The sequence below is a fragment of the Harmonia axyridis genome, chromosome 1 (assembly GCF_914767665.1).
Source record: "Harmonia axyridis chromosome 1, icHarAxyr1.1, whole genome shotgun sequence".
Taxonomy (NCBI): Eukaryota; Metazoa; Arthropoda; class Insecta; order Coleoptera; family Coccinellidae; genus Harmonia; species Harmonia axyridis.
Window position 1 is genome coordinate 22,466,285 of NC_059501.1, and position 16,610 is coordinate 22,482,894.

At 33.8% G+C, this 16,610-nt stretch overlaps 2 protein-coding genes across 4 annotated transcripts; one reads left to right on the forward strand and one right to left on the reverse strand.

Annotated features, from left to right (window-relative positions):
• Positions 1-175: 175 nt before the first annotated feature.
• On the reverse strand, positions 176-14,958 carry LOC123689035 (trafficking protein particle complex subunit 10). The gene is made up of 14 exons (XM_045627828.1): positions 14,761-14,958; positions 14,491-14,708; positions 13,505-13,691; positions 13,257-13,453; positions 9,293-9,568; positions 8,383-8,589; positions 7,909-8,094; positions 7,370-7,611; positions 6,087-6,579; positions 5,031-5,291; positions 2,747-3,127; positions 2,381-2,545; positions 1,892-2,213; positions 176-1,014 (listed from the first exon to the last, which is right to left on the reverse strand). The coding sequence occupies exons 1-14, from the start codon at positions 14,807-14,809 to the stop codon at positions 902-904; spliced, it is 3,297 nt and encodes a 1,098-aa protein (XP_045483784.1). The 5' UTR covers positions 14,810-14,958; the 3' UTR covers positions 176-901.
• LOC123689041 (probable phosphomevalonate kinase) lies at positions 14,585-16,429 on the forward strand. Of its 3 annotated transcripts, none has more exons than XM_045627835.1 (4): positions 14,585-14,723; positions 15,506-15,702; positions 15,759-15,908; positions 16,001-16,429. In XM_045627835.1, the coding sequence occupies exons 1-4, from the start codon at positions 14,716-14,718 to the stop codon at positions 16,123-16,125; spliced, it is 480 nt and encodes a 159-aa protein (XP_045483791.1). In that variant the 5' UTR covers positions 14,585-14,715; the 3' UTR covers positions 16,126-16,429. The 3 variants fall into 3 exon arrangements, with proteins under 3 accessions (XP_045483791.1, XP_045483792.1, XP_045483790.1); XM_045627836.1 differs by lacking the exon at positions 14,585-14,723 and adding an exon at positions 15,106-15,455 and having other exon boundaries at positions 15,991-16,429; XM_045627834.1 differs by lacking the exon at positions 14,585-14,723 and adding an exon at positions 15,106-15,455.
• Positions 16,430-16,610: the final 181 nt, after the last annotated feature.

The following is a 16,610-nucleotide window of genomic DNA, read 5'->3' on the forward strand; positions in this document are numbered from 1 at the left end:
ATAATTAAATGATACCATTTATGTTTTTATCTTTACATATATTAGTCGAATTTGTTCAAAAAATGAAACAAAAAAACTTAACAACATTATTTCATGAATTAACAAGTGAGGTATAAAAAATTGCATCAACAAAAGAAACAGACGCAAGGCAGTGACAAAAAATAAATGGTAAATATATCTCTATAAATTTTAATTATAAAATGATTCACTACACACCATCAAAAATATCTTTAAATATTTCATTTATTTCCTAAAATAAACACATATTTAAATAAAAATCACAGTATATTGATTCATATTTTTGAAACTACTGAAACTCGTAAGTTTGACAATTATGGCATTGGGCGAGCGTACACCTCTTCAACTTAAAATTATTATATACATTTATAACTGCTCATTTGAGTAAACATCGCATTTGAAGAAGGCAGAATTTTGTAGAGTAATACACAGGTTTACTTAGTTTACATTAGAGAGATCTCAACTCTTAAAGAAAATTTTGTAATGTATTGATAAAATTATTTGGCAATAATAACAGAAAAAAGAATTATCATCGTACCGAATTAACAATTATAATATCAGTTCTACATGAAAACAATAATCTATCAAAACTTGGAAATCCATCTAATAAAAACTGCATCACCTGCAGGTTATAAATATTATTTCATTGGATATAATTTGGATGGATCAGCGGTTTCTCAAAAATTCTGAGATTACAGAATAAAATTCATCAGCTCTTTTTATTATCACCGAGTGTTTTTTTTTTGGGTTTTTAATGGATTGACACCGTCAAATACAATTGGATTAAATGTGATCATACATAATTATATTAAAAGATTTTCATCAAAAGAAGTTTTGAAAAAGTCTGATCTATTATATTTTTTGCGTATTTAGAATTCCCATGTCATAAGTTATTGTCATTAGGAGTTGCAATAACATGCACCTGTTTGCCTTTGGTTGCATTATAAACTTGTCCTGCACTAAAAGGTTCCAGCCTGGGATGGGTTTCATTTTTTCCTATTTATAGAAAAGTCAATATATATAATCGAAATTTTTGCAATTTGTCTAATAGAAATAGTTAAACTTCAGTAAAGACCCTGGCACAATTAGAAGTCTAAAAAATATATTATTCACTATTTCTTTTTTTCAGAAATCACTATAATGAGTAATGTTTTCAAATTCAAAGATTTCACTCAAATATTAAAGCAACAGTAAAGATCCTGAGGAAATTTTACGAAAATTCCTTGAATAATTTAGAGTAGTTTAAAATCAAATTAAATATTGAACTCAATACCCAGAAGTTTATGAAATAAATAGCATCATTATACTATCGTCATTACAATACCCAGCTAGGTATAAACTGAACCATACTAAAAACTGCAGAAATTTTTTTTTTCTCAAATGAGGTAAACAACAAAGATTCTGAGGGAAATTTTCAAAAATTCCTTCAGATACATTTTCTCCCGAGGAAAAACACGAATTTTTACTCATAAAATATCCAGGAATGCATTGATAACCCACATAAAAAGAAAAAAATATTTTTTTTTTATTAAAGATTTACTTATAAAAAATTCAAGTTTTGTATTCAAACCAAACACTATATGAAGATTCAAAAATGCCATCAGAGTCCTGACAGACTCGAAATAATAGTTGATTTGGAAAAATTTCAGGATGAATTCAAGAGATCTATGAGGGAGCTCTTGAGCCCTAATTAACATTTAGAGGTTATTGTATTTTAGTTGTTAAGATAGGAAACAACATGAAATTGGAAAATCTTAAACATTATTTTTATATGAATATATAATTTATTCAAACATTGAAGATCATTCAATAATTTTTTATTGAAAGAATTTGAAGAGTTATTAATGTAAAAAGGATTGAGATTATTTCTTACCTGAGTGTCCTTCTGCAGGGATATATTTCGATATCCTAACAAGAGGTAATGGTAGATATCCAACTGTTAAAGGCATAATGTCCAATACTATAACATCAGGCTCCACATCAGATTCGAAACTTACTACTCCTGCGGTCCTTCCACAAACAGCCCAAACACTCTGTTCTGCAAGCACCTCGTACATAATAGACTTTGTTTTGACGTTATTATCAACAATATTCCCCACATTCTTGATGGTAAGATTGAGATGACAAAGGGAACCAATACGACAAAATTCGTTTCCTTTTGCAGGCTCCAGAGTCGCATCCAAGATATATAAGGTCTAAAAAGGCAATTATGTATTACGAAGAATGAATATTGCGACTTAAAAAAACAATCTTCAACTAATTCTTGAGAATCTACCATTTTTAGAAACCTTCAAACAAATTGTAAATAGAAGAATATTTCATTTTAAATTCAAACCAAAGTATGAACTTTGCTACATCTCACCTCATAATCTGAAATATCGAAGAAATATTGGTATAATTTAGGTTCCATTTTAATATCCTTTATACTGTATGTGATGTTGAATTCTGCATTCAAGGTACCTCCTTTCAATTTGGGGTTCAAGATGACCTCCCATATCAATATATATGTATGGCCATGTTGAAGAATCTAAAATATTGTAGAATTGATATTCCTTTTTCATTCAATTTAACCTAGATATTTTCTGTGACAGAGACGGACCAAGAAAGAACTTCAACTTGATTTTTAGAATTACTATATTTAAATTGAGCTATGATAGTAATGTTTATCTTTGATATTTTCTGAATGGCCATCTCGTTGACTGGACTTAAATCCCATCATTTCACTCACCTCAATATTATCATTCCTATTTAAGACTTCACATTCTTGCTTCGTAATCAATCTAGGCTTCTCTATATTAATATCAGTCTGACATTGTCCAGTTAAACTAATTTGTACAAATTTTCTAAATTTGACTGTGAGCAACTTCCAACTACTCATCAGTGGTGGTGTGAAACTAAGGCTTACAACTATGGGTTTAGGATTCCAAGGGCACAATATAGTGACTTGGTGATCTTTGGAAAGCATATCAGCCATCACTCTCAGCTCTCTCCGAACACTTGAGAATACTTCTTGTTTACCTACTTCGAATTCACAGCTATTTGTCAAAGGAGCATCATGACTTATTTGTAGTGTAAGACCACGAGAAGTGTTTAGTTTCACTTTCAGGGTCTGAAAAACATATATACCACTTTATCCCAAATACTATCAGGTGTGTGAATAAGTCTTTCCCGTTTTTTTCAAATTTTGAGCCTTTATTGTGAAAAAATGGTTACAAATGAATTATTGAAAGTATTGGCCATCGCTAGCTACAACTTTTCCCCATCTTTCTGGCAACATACGAATCCCGTTGCGAAAAAATTCGACCGGTTTGGCCTCTATCCAGTCATCCACCCATTTTTTGGCTTCCTCGTAGGAATGGAATTGCTGGTCAGCCAGGCCATGCGTCATCGATCTGAAGAGATGGTAATCAGACGGAGCAATGTCTGGACTATACGGCGGGTGGGGTAGGACTTCCCATTTGAGCGTTTCTAAGTATGTTTTCACCGGCTGTGCAACATGTGGGCGAGCATTGTCATGTTGCAAAATAACTTTGTCGTGCCTGTCGGAGTATTGTGGCCGTTTTTCTCGCAGTGCGCGGCTCAAACGCATCAATTGTCGTCGATAGACCTCGCCTGTGATCCTTTCATTCGGTTTCAGAAGCTCATAGTAAACCACACCTAGCTGGTCCCACCATATACAGAGCATGAGCTTGGCGCCATGAATATTTGGCTTGGCCGTCGATGATGATGCATGGCCGTTCGACGTCTCTCAGCTTCAGTTCGTACGGCACCCAATTTCCTTGCTTTTGGATCATTCCCATGGCTTTCAAACGCTTGGAAATGGTTGTTCGGTCAACTCCCAATGCTTCAGCAAGTTCTTCTTGCGTTTGACACGAATCTTCATCAAGCAAAGTCGCCAATTCTTGATCTTCAAAGATTTGCGGCCGCCCGGAACGCTCCTTGTCTTCCACGTCGAAATCGCCACTTTTGAAGCGTCGAAACCATCCGCGAACACTTGAATCATCGACACAACCTTCTCCATAAGCTTCCTGAAGCAACCGATGCGCCTCGGCAGCAGATTTCTTCAAATTGAACTAATAAAGTGAAACTTCCCGCAAATGACGTCGACTCGGCTCAAATTTCGACATTTTCACGATTTCAAAAATTTATGATGCGAAAAAATTTCAACTAATGTGTTAGTGTGGAATTGTTGACAGATGAATAAGCTTTGATTATGACATATGTAACCATTAAATACTCGCACAGTATTGGTGGCGCCATCTCTTACAAAAAACGGGAAAGACTTATTCACACACCTTATAACATTTTTACACAAAAGTTAATTATTTCCTCCTGTCACAAATACTTATCCTCATAAAAAACAAAAAATAAATATCATTCTGTATCTTTTGAATCCTATAGTTATTATGGTAATTTATTTGAGCAATGGCATGACCTCACAGATGCGGAATCAGTGATGCCAACTGTCTCCATCTTAAAAAACCCACATAACCGGGGAATTTCTAAATTTTGTTTTTTTTTTGAGTCTTTGCTATGTTTTCAAATATTTATTACTCCTCTATTTCAATAGTTCTATTTGATAGATATGTATGAAATCAATTTTTTCAATAGTATTAAATCATATCTTGAAATACAATTGGTGATTGTAATTGATTGCAATTGTTAAACATTATTGCTTAACCATGCTTCGTAATTTGTAATTTAATACAAAGGTAGAATATGTTATATGATTCTACCTGAAAAGTGGATAAGTCACATTCATTCAATTTTATTTTATGATAATTTTCCCATAAAAAGTTAAATTATTATGAATGAAATTATTGTACGGCATTACTTAATAAATATCAAGTTGAATATACTAAAAATATACCTTTTCAATATATCAGGAAATATATTTAATTGAAATAAATCAACCTAACTTAATTTTTAGGAGAAGATCGATCTATTTTTCAATTTTGAACTTCTGTTTTGAGTTGATTTTGCCTTGCCAATAATTAGTAAAAATTACTTACAGGATCTACAGGATAACTGCCAATTGTTAGGATTAAATTCATAGCTTGCTCCAGGCCAGATAATAAAGGTGCAGGATTTTTATACAGTCTTAAAGAGGGACCTTCTTCCTCAACCTCCAAAGAAAGTCGTGGTACTATTGGTTGAGAAATCAGTTGAAGTTGTCCAATGTGAATAGACATTTGTCCCAAAATATATTTTCCTGTTTGGGTTGCCTTTGTGCTCAGTCTCATAAGATTTGTTCCAGGAGTTAGTAAAAAGGGCTACGAAGAAAAAGGAATTCAACAAAATATTGAGCACACTCTGATGATGAAACTAATTTAAACATGTCTGAGAGGTAGGCCAAGAATGTCTATTAAAAATTGTTTGCGTAAAGTTGTGTTTCATTAATATTTTGTCTTATATAAAAATCTGTAAGACTTCTCAGAAGTTTACAGGTTTTGTTTCTGTGACCATTACAGAACTACATTTGGTAATTGTGATAATGTTTGGGATGAAACAAATATTAGGCCTCCCGTTTCAAAATTATAATCGCAGAATGCATTTTAGACTATCCTGAATAACATTTTTTTTTCTTATCAGTGTGTCCATACATTCTTGTATTAGTTTTAAATTCTAAATTTCTTATTCGTTCAAAATTTCGCTTTACTAGATAAAGGGAATTATGGTGTTGAAAAAATTGTTAAAAATGTTTGGATAGGGTAGTAAATCGTTCCATAAAAATTTCAGCTCTTTTGAATGCCTTGTTCATGCACAAATGTGACATAACCATAAACTCAATATTTCACATTCTGCTAGTCCGATTTTGATGAAATGCGGTTTGGACATTCGGGTTGAAGATTCCATAAAAATTTCAACTTTTTTGAATATAAAGTATGCCTTTTGCATGCGTAAATAAGAAGTTCTTGGCAATAATAGTGTAACAAGGCCAAAAACAATGTATTGTGGAATGCCAACTTTTTTGAACGAAGTACAAAAGAGAAAGGTGCCTCGCAGTAAAGTGGAGATACAATTATCACATAAAAAATTTCGAAAAAATTCAATGATTTCTAACTTACCAACTTGACGCCTTCCAAGTACCTTCGAAAATCACTATGTACAGGTGGAGTACTATCCTTTCTCTTCAGTTCATTCAATTTACAAATAACACTCACACTTGACAATTGTTTATCTTGCTTATAATCCAGATGCCTTACGATCTTCAATTTTCTCAAACTCATATCTGAATCCCTCAGATCTTTTTCTGTTAAAGTCCTTCCTTTGCAGTACTTCTCGACTCTCTTATTGGGTTCGTTCTCCAATGAAACCATTATATTTGAACATAATATCTCTCTAGGAAAATTAGACTCTACCACACATTCCAATTCAATATTACTGTCTTGCATTATTATTCCTAAATTTTTTACACTAATGCTTATTATTTTAATAATATCACTGAAAGGCACAACTAAGGGCTTGTCTAATTTGTCAATGTATTTGCGCATTCCATCAAAGTAAGTCCACCGAACTAATGTATCCAAATCCACTGCAGAAGCTACATGTGCACAACACCTGAAAAAAAGGGTCATTCAAAAAATTCCTATCACCATTTGCTACATAAAGCTATGTTGAAAATTATATGAAATTTTCTAAACAGAAGTAGTTTTCGAAGATGAACAAATAACACTTCACTCAATAAATCCTAGGCCTAACCAGTAAAGACACATTTTTTCTTAAAAGTCTGACTTTATTTGTTAACATATCAATGCAAAAATCCTATTTATTCCGCTTAAACAACTCCAAACAGTGTTCGATGAGTTGTTTCTTTTGATCAGCGGGAAGCAAGCACGGCACCCAATTCAAGCAATGCTTTCTTATAGACTAATGTTCACGAAAAATAGTCTGCCTTCTGATATCTTTTACTGCACCACTATATCATGCAACTTCAATTCACAATCGTTCAAAACCATTTCATGGACTTTTTTGATGTTTTCTGGAACAATTGACGAATTTGAGCGGCTATTCAACCACGTTCGAAGTTAGAAAAACACCTTTCAACTGTTGTTGATGGAGCAGAGCACTCATCAAGACATTGCTCCGCTTGCACAGTATTTTTTTCCATAAAAAAAACTGTCATCATCGTATCCATTTCTCACCTAACCTTCAATATCTTGATGCAGACTCTATGTACCAAAATTTTGACATGTATCTTTTGAAGCTTGACGAAAAAGTGGTGCCATGTGTGCGCCTGGCCTTGGACTTAGTGAGTAGGGTGGTAGTTATAGACCGGAACTCAACAACACCATTATGATAGCAGGTATTTTGAAACATTAGTTTTTTCACAATCTGTAATCATAATTACCTGATGTATTTCCTCCAATCATTAGCCTGCTTATAACAATCTGCCAATTCTTTCTCAGTATGGGCTGCCACCTCATTCCAGCCATCCTGCCTGAAAAGTCGTGAAGCATCACTTAAAAATGCTGCGGCTTTTTGTGTTTCTCCTAACAGTAAATAAAAGGCTGCTATTTCCCTGCCAACAAGCCTAGCAGATCTAGCTCTACCAGTGTGTTTGTATGTTCCCATTGATAATTCAGCAAGTTCCTAAAAATTGAGTCATTATAATTTATTTACATTTCAGAAAACAAAAATTATAAAAATTAACATATGTGCTCGTAATTTTATGACTTTGTAAATGTAACATGAAAAAATGTTTGTGACAATTGAAATAATTTAGTAATGTTCAATTTGTTATTTATGTAAAATTTGTGACTTACCAGCTAGTTGCAACAGAATGACCAAATTAATATCAAGACACTTTAAATGAATGACAATGATTGAAGCCACTCATTAACATAGAAAATTGAACATTACATCATTACAATTATGACTAAACCTCACCAAGTAAGTTTTGTTAAAAGCATCTTGAGAACAAAGGGCTTCTTTTAATTTGTCCGTGGGTGAAGGTGCAATAGGTGTTCCTGGATTGTCCCCCATTCCAGCTGATAAACCAACAACTATATGAAGTTGCTCAGAAGTTGGTGTACTGCCCGGTAACAGTCCGCACAACTCACCCAAAGATTTTAACTGAAAATTTAATAATAATAACATAAATTCATTGAAATGCGTAACTGATGTGTTGATTATTTAAGTTTCAAATTATTTTAAAATTATTGCTTGTTACAGTAAAAAAAATGGTTGCCATAATAGAAATTCCATAATATCTTTTTCAAAATTAACATAGTTTTTTAAAGTCTTATCTAATTTTAATGAAATTTGCATTGAGATGTAGATGGTCCCATGCAGAACTAAGCTTTTCATAATAAGAAACATTTTAGTAAATAATATCAAAATACACCCTCAGTATTAGCCTACCTTTTGACTAGCATATGCCCACAATGAAGCAGTGTGCTTAGAATATGCTTCTACCTCACCAGCATGATTGAATTTGTCGCATGTTTGAAGAACTTCCATTGAAGCTAGAAAGAGCCAACAATCAAGAGCACCTGGTGGTGAAGGAATTTCTAGTATGGACAGCTCTCTAGTACAGGTGTGCAAGAAAGGTAAGCATCTGAAAGCCATCTGAAAGCAAGGAGAATTTAAAATCACCTTATATTTCAATAATAGTCTACAAGACCAAAGATCAATTAATTAATAAGAAACTGTCAAAAATTGACAAGTTACTCATGATCCTATTTTATTTATTTATTTATTATTTATTATTTATTTATTCCAATACTAAACTCATAAAGGAATTTCTCTAATTCTGTGGTTATTCCGTTCATTCTTGCACATCTTGTAGAACAAAACCGTGCGAGAATATATCAGAAACGCACAGTTTTCATGGTTATATTTTATTATTATATGTTGGTACTCCGAACTTTCCGCCACGGCTTTATCTGTCAATTCATCAATTTGCCTTAAAGAAATCAGTTCTGCCAACCAACATTTTTCAATGCAAAAATCACTAAATGATATTTATGGAAATATTTCATTGATTTCAATAAAAATGCAATGAATTAGAGAAAATAATGTATAATACTCGTACAGAAGGCTCATTCTACCACTCGTTCATTCAAAAACTCGCCACTTCGTGGCTCGTTTTTGAATTTTGAACTCGTGGAAGAATATGAATGCCTTCTGCACTTGTATTATAAATAACTATTCTGAAACATAGGTTTGAAAAGTGCTTAATTATATTTACTTACTTTTAATTAAAAATAAGTATTGAAAAACAATAACCTTCATAACTAACATTTTGATGAGTAATAATATATCAACTTACCTGCCATACTTTATCAATCAGCAAAAGCATATGTGCCTGATTTGCAAATAAGTATGCTCTGAGTTCCAGAATAGAAGGGTTGTTAATAAGTTGTGAAGGTCCTAACTTCAAAGCATGCCATCTTTCCAAAGGGGTTTGAAAATCACTCAACCAAGCTACTGATTCACAAGTAACTCCATTCACAACAAACTGAGAAAAAAGGGCATCTAATTCATCGTACTGCACCAATGCTTCATCATAAAGGCCTAACATTTCCAAAACTTGAGCCAATTCCTCCTACGAAATAAAATGAATGGAAAAACTTCAGAATTTGATCCCAATAAGTATTTTCAATTCGATACCCATCACCCCTTCTATATTTAGTATTCTAATGCTGTCAAACAGAACTTATCAAGAACAACTTTCAAATTACTAATTTTATATTCTAATACTGAAGCTCAGATAGAGGATAGTAAAATTGATTCCTAGTTATTGACCTGATCATTTACAGTAAATTTAATTGAAATAATTAACTCTAATTCCTCATTTTTAAATTATCAATAAGGTGTTATAAAATCGCAAGAAATGTCAACTAACATTATACAACATAATTAGCACAATATAAGTGTTTTGACATAAAAAAAAATAGCAAGTTATGACTTCAAAACGAAATAATCATTCGAAAAGCTGATATTTTATATTATAATGCAAAAATCTCCGCCTGTGGTGGGTGTTGGGTGGATTGAGTAGCCCAATAGCTGCCACTGCCGGTCCCAAGCCCGGATAAAGGAGGAGGGTTGTAGGGTGAGGCTAGCGACCTACCCTACGTAATCAAAAGAAACACTGCTCACAGAACCCAAACCGAGCCTCGGAACACGACGGATTTACTGATAACGGACCAAGCGAGAGTAAGGAACACGAGAGGTAACACGAAGATGAGAAGGAAGAGGAAGAGGACACAACTGAGGATAGGATGCTGGAACGTAAGATCTTTTAGTGGAAGAGACCAGGAAATCATTCTAGAACTGCGAAACAAGAAAATAGACATCTGCGCAATCTCCGAGACGAAGAAGAGAGGGAAAGGAACCGAACAGTATGGCGACTACATCTTGATATACTCCGGGAGGCCAAAAGAAACTAGAGCGACGTCGGGAGTGGGAGTACTCATAGATTACAAATATCAGAACATCATCAGTGACATCGAATATCGGAGCGATCGAATACTAAAAATCAGTCTGAAACTGGAAAACCACTTCACACACATAATATCAGTTTATGCACCGGATACTGGAAGGCCAACACAGGAGGCCCTCGACTTCTATGAGCAATTGCAATTAACAGTTGACAAGATACCCAAGCAAGACCAAATTATTATCATGGGAGATATGAACGGGAGAGTGGGTAACGAGGTAATTCCAGGAATTAAGAACGTATTCAACGAAGAAATCATAAATGACCGGGGAGAGATGCTCATCGAATTCTGCACCTACAACGAGCTAAGAATCAACAACACATACTTTCGTCACAAACCTCAACATAAGATTACTTTCCGTGGGAGCAGGGGTGTAACTTCTACAATAGACTACATCCTTACGAATAGAGCAATTGTACCAGAACAAGTGTTAGATATTAGATCATTAACATCGGCAAACATAGGGTCTGACCACAATTTGGTGCTAGGTGTGATATCTGGAATGAGAAGACCAACAAAAGCGGACAAACAACACGATCCAGTAACAAAGTTCAACATCGAGTCCCTAAAAACAGAGAGCATACTCGACTTATATAGGAGACGTTTGACAAACAAAATAGAGGAAACAACAATCGGTGACCAACATACGGTGAACGAGGCGTGGAAAATACTCCTAAAGAACATAAATGAAGCAGCCGAAGAAGCGCTGGGGAAGAGAACAATCAAGGCAACCTCACATCAGCGGAGAGAGAAGCCCTGGTTCACATCGGAAGTAAAAGATCTGGCACAAGAAAAGAAGGAGGCACATCTAACCTACATAAATAACAAGACGCCGAGAAACTTTCTAAAGTATACTGAAATTAGGAACAGAGTCAATAAAAGAATTAGAGAGATAAAGAAAGAACACTGGGAGAACTTTAGTCGAGAGATGGAAAATGACCTATATGGAACTCAAAAACGCATATGGAAGATGCTCAGAGCCGCGAAAAAAGAGGTAAATGAGACAGTGCAAATACATAACATCACCGCGGATAAATGGAAAGAGTACTTCACAAATCTGCACTCCCAGGATAATGACCAGCCACTAGAAAGGAGACAAAAACTGCGGCGAGAATATGCAATAAGCTTGGAAGAGGACAAGCGGGTTACAACAGAAGAAGTGATGGACGAGATGAAACATCTCAAAAACGGAAAAGCTCCCGGTCCAGACAACATTCCTAATGAACTGTTGAAACAAGGAGGAGTAAGATTGGCTGAACAGCTCACCAAACTATTCAATAAGATTCTAGGGAGCGCAGTAATACCAGACGAATGGAAAGAGAGCATAACAATACCTTTATTCAAAAAGGGAAAAACATCAGATCCAGCAAACTACAGAGGAATATCATTGTTGAACACCTCCATGAAACTGTTCACTCGTATACTGGGACAACACATATTGCAACACACCAAGCTATGTGAAGAACAACAGGGCTTCCGCAAAAATCGTTCCACGGTCGACGCTGTATTCGTTGTTAGACAAGTAATAGAGAAATCCATTGAATATGACAAACATGCGTACTTGTGCTTCATAGACTTGAGTAAGGCATTCGACAGAATACAACTGACGGATGTTGTGGAAGAACTGAAGCACAGAGGAATACATCCAAACATTGTAGAGACGATAAAACAACTAAACACAGGCAACACTACCACAGTCAAGACAAGAGCAACCACAACCGATAAAGTAAAGATCAACCTAGGAGTGAGACAGGGAGATAGTCTTAGTCCACTGTTATTTAATCTGATAGTGGACAGGATAATACACAAAGTACGAAGGGTGAACCAAGGATACAGAATGGGGAACGAACTATTGAAGATCTTGTGTTATGCAGATGACGCAGTACTATTTGCAGATAGTGAAGACGGGCTGCAATGGTTAATACAGGCATTTTACAGGGAGGCTCTAGAACTCAATATGGTAATATCAATCCCTAAAACTAAGAGCATGGTGATCGCCAGGGAACCCCGCCGATGTAAGCTGGAGATAAATAACAAAATCATCGAACAAGTATTCTCCTTTAACTATCTGGGCGTAACGATATCGCCATATGGAAGCTTAAAAGATAGTGTAAGACATCAGATGAATAAGGCAGCCAGAATATCGGGGGCCCTAAGGAATATCATCTGGAAGAACAATTGCATGACAACAACCAGTAAAGTGAGAATTTACAAAGCATGTGTCAGACCCATAATGACATACGCGGCGGAAACAAGAGCAGAAACAGCTGAAACTAAAAGAATGGCACGAACAAACGAGATGCGAGTTTTGAGGGCAATCACAGGAAACACATTGAGAGACCAGAGAAGAAGCGACGAGATCAGAAAAGAATGCCAGACGGAGGACGTAGTTAGATGGACCCGCGCGAGAAGAAGGTTCTGGAATGAACATGTCTCACGTATGTCAAGCGACAGAATAGCGAAAATCGCGAGAAACGGAAGACCAGCATCCAAAAGACCTGTAGGGAGACCCCCAAAAAGGTGGAAGGACAGCTGGACCTCAATATCTCAAGAACGAGAGGAGGAAAATGGGTGAAACAAGCTAGCAAGCTTTCGTAAAGTAGAAGAAGAAGAAGAAGATAATGCAAAAAATGAATTCAATAATGGGACACTGCACTCTGATGGCCCATCACTAAAAATAACGACACATTAATTTTCATTTTGCAAAGTGAAAATATTATGAAGGTTGTTTTTTAAAATTTTTTATGACTCACAACAAATCAAAAAGATGGGAAATTTTTTGATGTTATGTACCTGTAAATGAAAATAGTTCATAAATTTCCAACCTGGTTCATTTCTCTTCTCCCTTTGCTGTCTCACATGATCTTCCAATCGTGAGACAGCTTTAGAATAAGCGACTAAAAGCAGATGTCGAATACGATTTACTAAACCTTTCCATGACTCTGTTGTATCAGATTTTCCAGGGTTGATCACAGAAATACAACGATCTCCTAAAATTTTAATTTTAATAAGGGAAAGGGAAGATAAAATTTTTTTTTCACCTTGTTTCAAGGCAAAATCAGCTCGTATTTTATCCAATACTGTGGTTCTTGGTAATAATTTGTTAGCTCTTTTACCATCATAATTTTCCACTACAACTATTAACCAATCTTGAATATCTCTAGAAGTCAGTTCTTTCAACCATCCTTCAATATCTTCTTTCAATGTGGATCTATATAAATCTACATCCTGATAAAAGAAAATTGATTTAGTTCAAACTGCATATAATAAAAATATTTATTATAAGCCAATCATTATAATTCAAAGAATTAATTGAAGCTGCATACAATTCATTCCATTTTATTTGAAAAAATGTTAATCAGTTTCTATTTAATGAATAAATATGATCAAAATAGTTTTCTTTTCAACCTATGTATGCACGTGTTGAACAAATTTCATTTTTTTAAATGAATTAACAGGGATGTTGGTTAAAAATCTGTTAATGCTAGAAGTTAGGCTCCATAACAGTAATTTTTCATAGACAATATTATAAAGCTAGTCTTAATTTTAAAGTTTGAAGTTTGTAATTATTGATTTCACCCTTCTTATTATTTTCAAACTTTGAAAAACTATATTTTCTGAAATATGATATGTATACAGTAGAACTAGTAGCAAACAATGTTTTTCAAACTTTGAAAAACTATATTTTCTGAAATATGATATGTATACAGTAGAACTAGTAGCAAACAATGTTTTTATTTGAACCTTCATGTATGATGAAGTTATAGATGGAACAAACTATTAATCAAAATCGAAACAAATTCACTGTGGATAAGCAACCTTACATTCTTATCATAGTATCTTCTAAAAGGAAGTGATAATAAATCCTTATTATACCTATACCTTACTATACTTATCCTTACAATGTAGCCTTCATCCATTGATATTGATAAAAACTGATACTGTATAGATAGGATAAACTAGTTTTTATGCAATATATAATTGCCCATTATTCCTTCTTATTTATTTAAAAAAAAGAGAAACTCACATTACATTCAGTCCAATAAATATGGAATAAAGGCTGTCGTATCAAATCCCATTGAGAACCTTTAGGTAGGCCAACAGAGCTGAAAGGTACGAAATTGGCACCAATATGGACCGATCTCACAGGCCTTCCTAAAGTACGTTTCCATTCTGCAGAATCTTTGGGTAATGATTGCAGTAAATTATCTTCGATAGGAGAGAAAACTTCAAGCTCTCCCGCACCTACGATATGAAGTTGTAAGTATTCAATAAGTTATAAAGACAATAATAATACATGTAACCAAAGGTCTTCTATCAACCAGTTCTTTCTCTAATCCATTCATTTTCAATAATTGATTTTTCTCTGATAAACAAAACTGACATTTTTGATTGAATTTTTCTTTTTTTATATTACATCATCAACAAAACTCAATTCTATTCGAAACATGAGATTTGTTTAGAAATATTTTGAAACACTCCTACATTCTCGACTTATTGTGACAGTTAGTGTCAGTGTAAGTGACGTTTGATGACCAACTTTGAGGAATAAATCCCTAGAAAGGTTATTTTTTCTGTGCCACAGAGTAGTATATGTTTTGTGTTCTGTGATGGATATTAGCGAAAATATAAAATTATTCTCAAAGCGCCCTATGATTTTGCCGACTGCCGGGTTTCTCGCTTCAAATGTAATACATCTCTCAAACACAATCGGTGAAATCGTTTAAGGAAAATTATTTCAGTCGTAAAGGATTTTATGAAAACTACCTTGACGTTGCACCTATAAAATGTATTTAAAGTGCCGTTAGTTTCTGAACTGAAATATACATTTGCCTGTGATACTGTGACACTTCTCTAATTCATAATATTTTTAATAATTTATAATTTTCCCATAATAATGTGTCCTGGCTCAGAAAATCCTAAAATTATTCTTTTGATCAGCGGAAAACGAAAATGTGGAAAAGACTTTATTGCTGAAAAACTTCAGTCTCAGTATGTTATTAGTTACAACAATGAAACAGTTAATATGGAATTTTTTTTAGACTACTTGATAAATGTACCATTATAAGAATATCTGAACCTATTAAAAAATTTTACGCAGAAAAATGCGCCATTAGCTTAACAGAACTTATGGGTAATGGGCCTTTGAAAGAAAAATATCGAATAGATATGATTAATTGGAGTGATAAAATTAGATTTGAAGATCCTGGTCGTTTCTGTAGATCAGCTTGTGAGAATGGTAAACAAAATAATTTCATTAGATGATTTCCAAATTGATCTCTTATGTTTTTCTAGCTAAAGAATGCCCATTTTGGATAGTTTGTGACATAAGAAGAAAAACTGACATTGATTTCTTCAAGAAAACTTATGATGATAGAATTAAAACAGTTCGTATCAATGCTAGAGAAAGTATAAGAAAAGCTAGGGGTTGGATATTCACCAAAGGTTAATTTCAGTATTTCATAAGATCGTTCTGCATGAATACGTTCGCATTTTATAATAATTTAGGTCATTAGAAATCAAATAGTCAATTTTAGGTGTCGATGATGTGGCTTCAGAATGCGATTTAGACTCTTATCAAAACTGGGATTTAGAAATATCAAATGAAGAATCTGATCAAGGAGTCTTTGGTATACTTCAATTACTTGATAAATTTAAATGATTATCGAGTAAATGTTATTAGTAAGGTGTATCTGGGACGAAAAGTATTATTCTTATTATTTTTGAAACTATAATAATCTTCATTCCCATGATTAATTTATAACAGTGAAGAATTATATTTTTTACAAATTTTTGTATTTCTAACTTGCAAGTGTGGGAAGAGAAGATGCAATCAAAGTATAATAAAAAAGGTGATTGAACAAGAAGTTGGCATTAATATTATTAGAACATCTTTGGATAATTCTCCTTAAATTTTCTGTGAAAAATGTTTTCAGTAAAATTGAAATACATGAATTTTATTTCAATGAAATTTTACTTTAGTATTCCTAAGTTCAAGTAGGTACCTAGTTGAAGAAAACAAACATCTATTTTTTCCATTATTTGACTAAATTGTGAATTGATGCTTTTCTACACTGAATTTGTGGTAAATTAAAACTAATTTTGATTTTCAAAATATATTTCATATATCACAAAAACATCACAGAC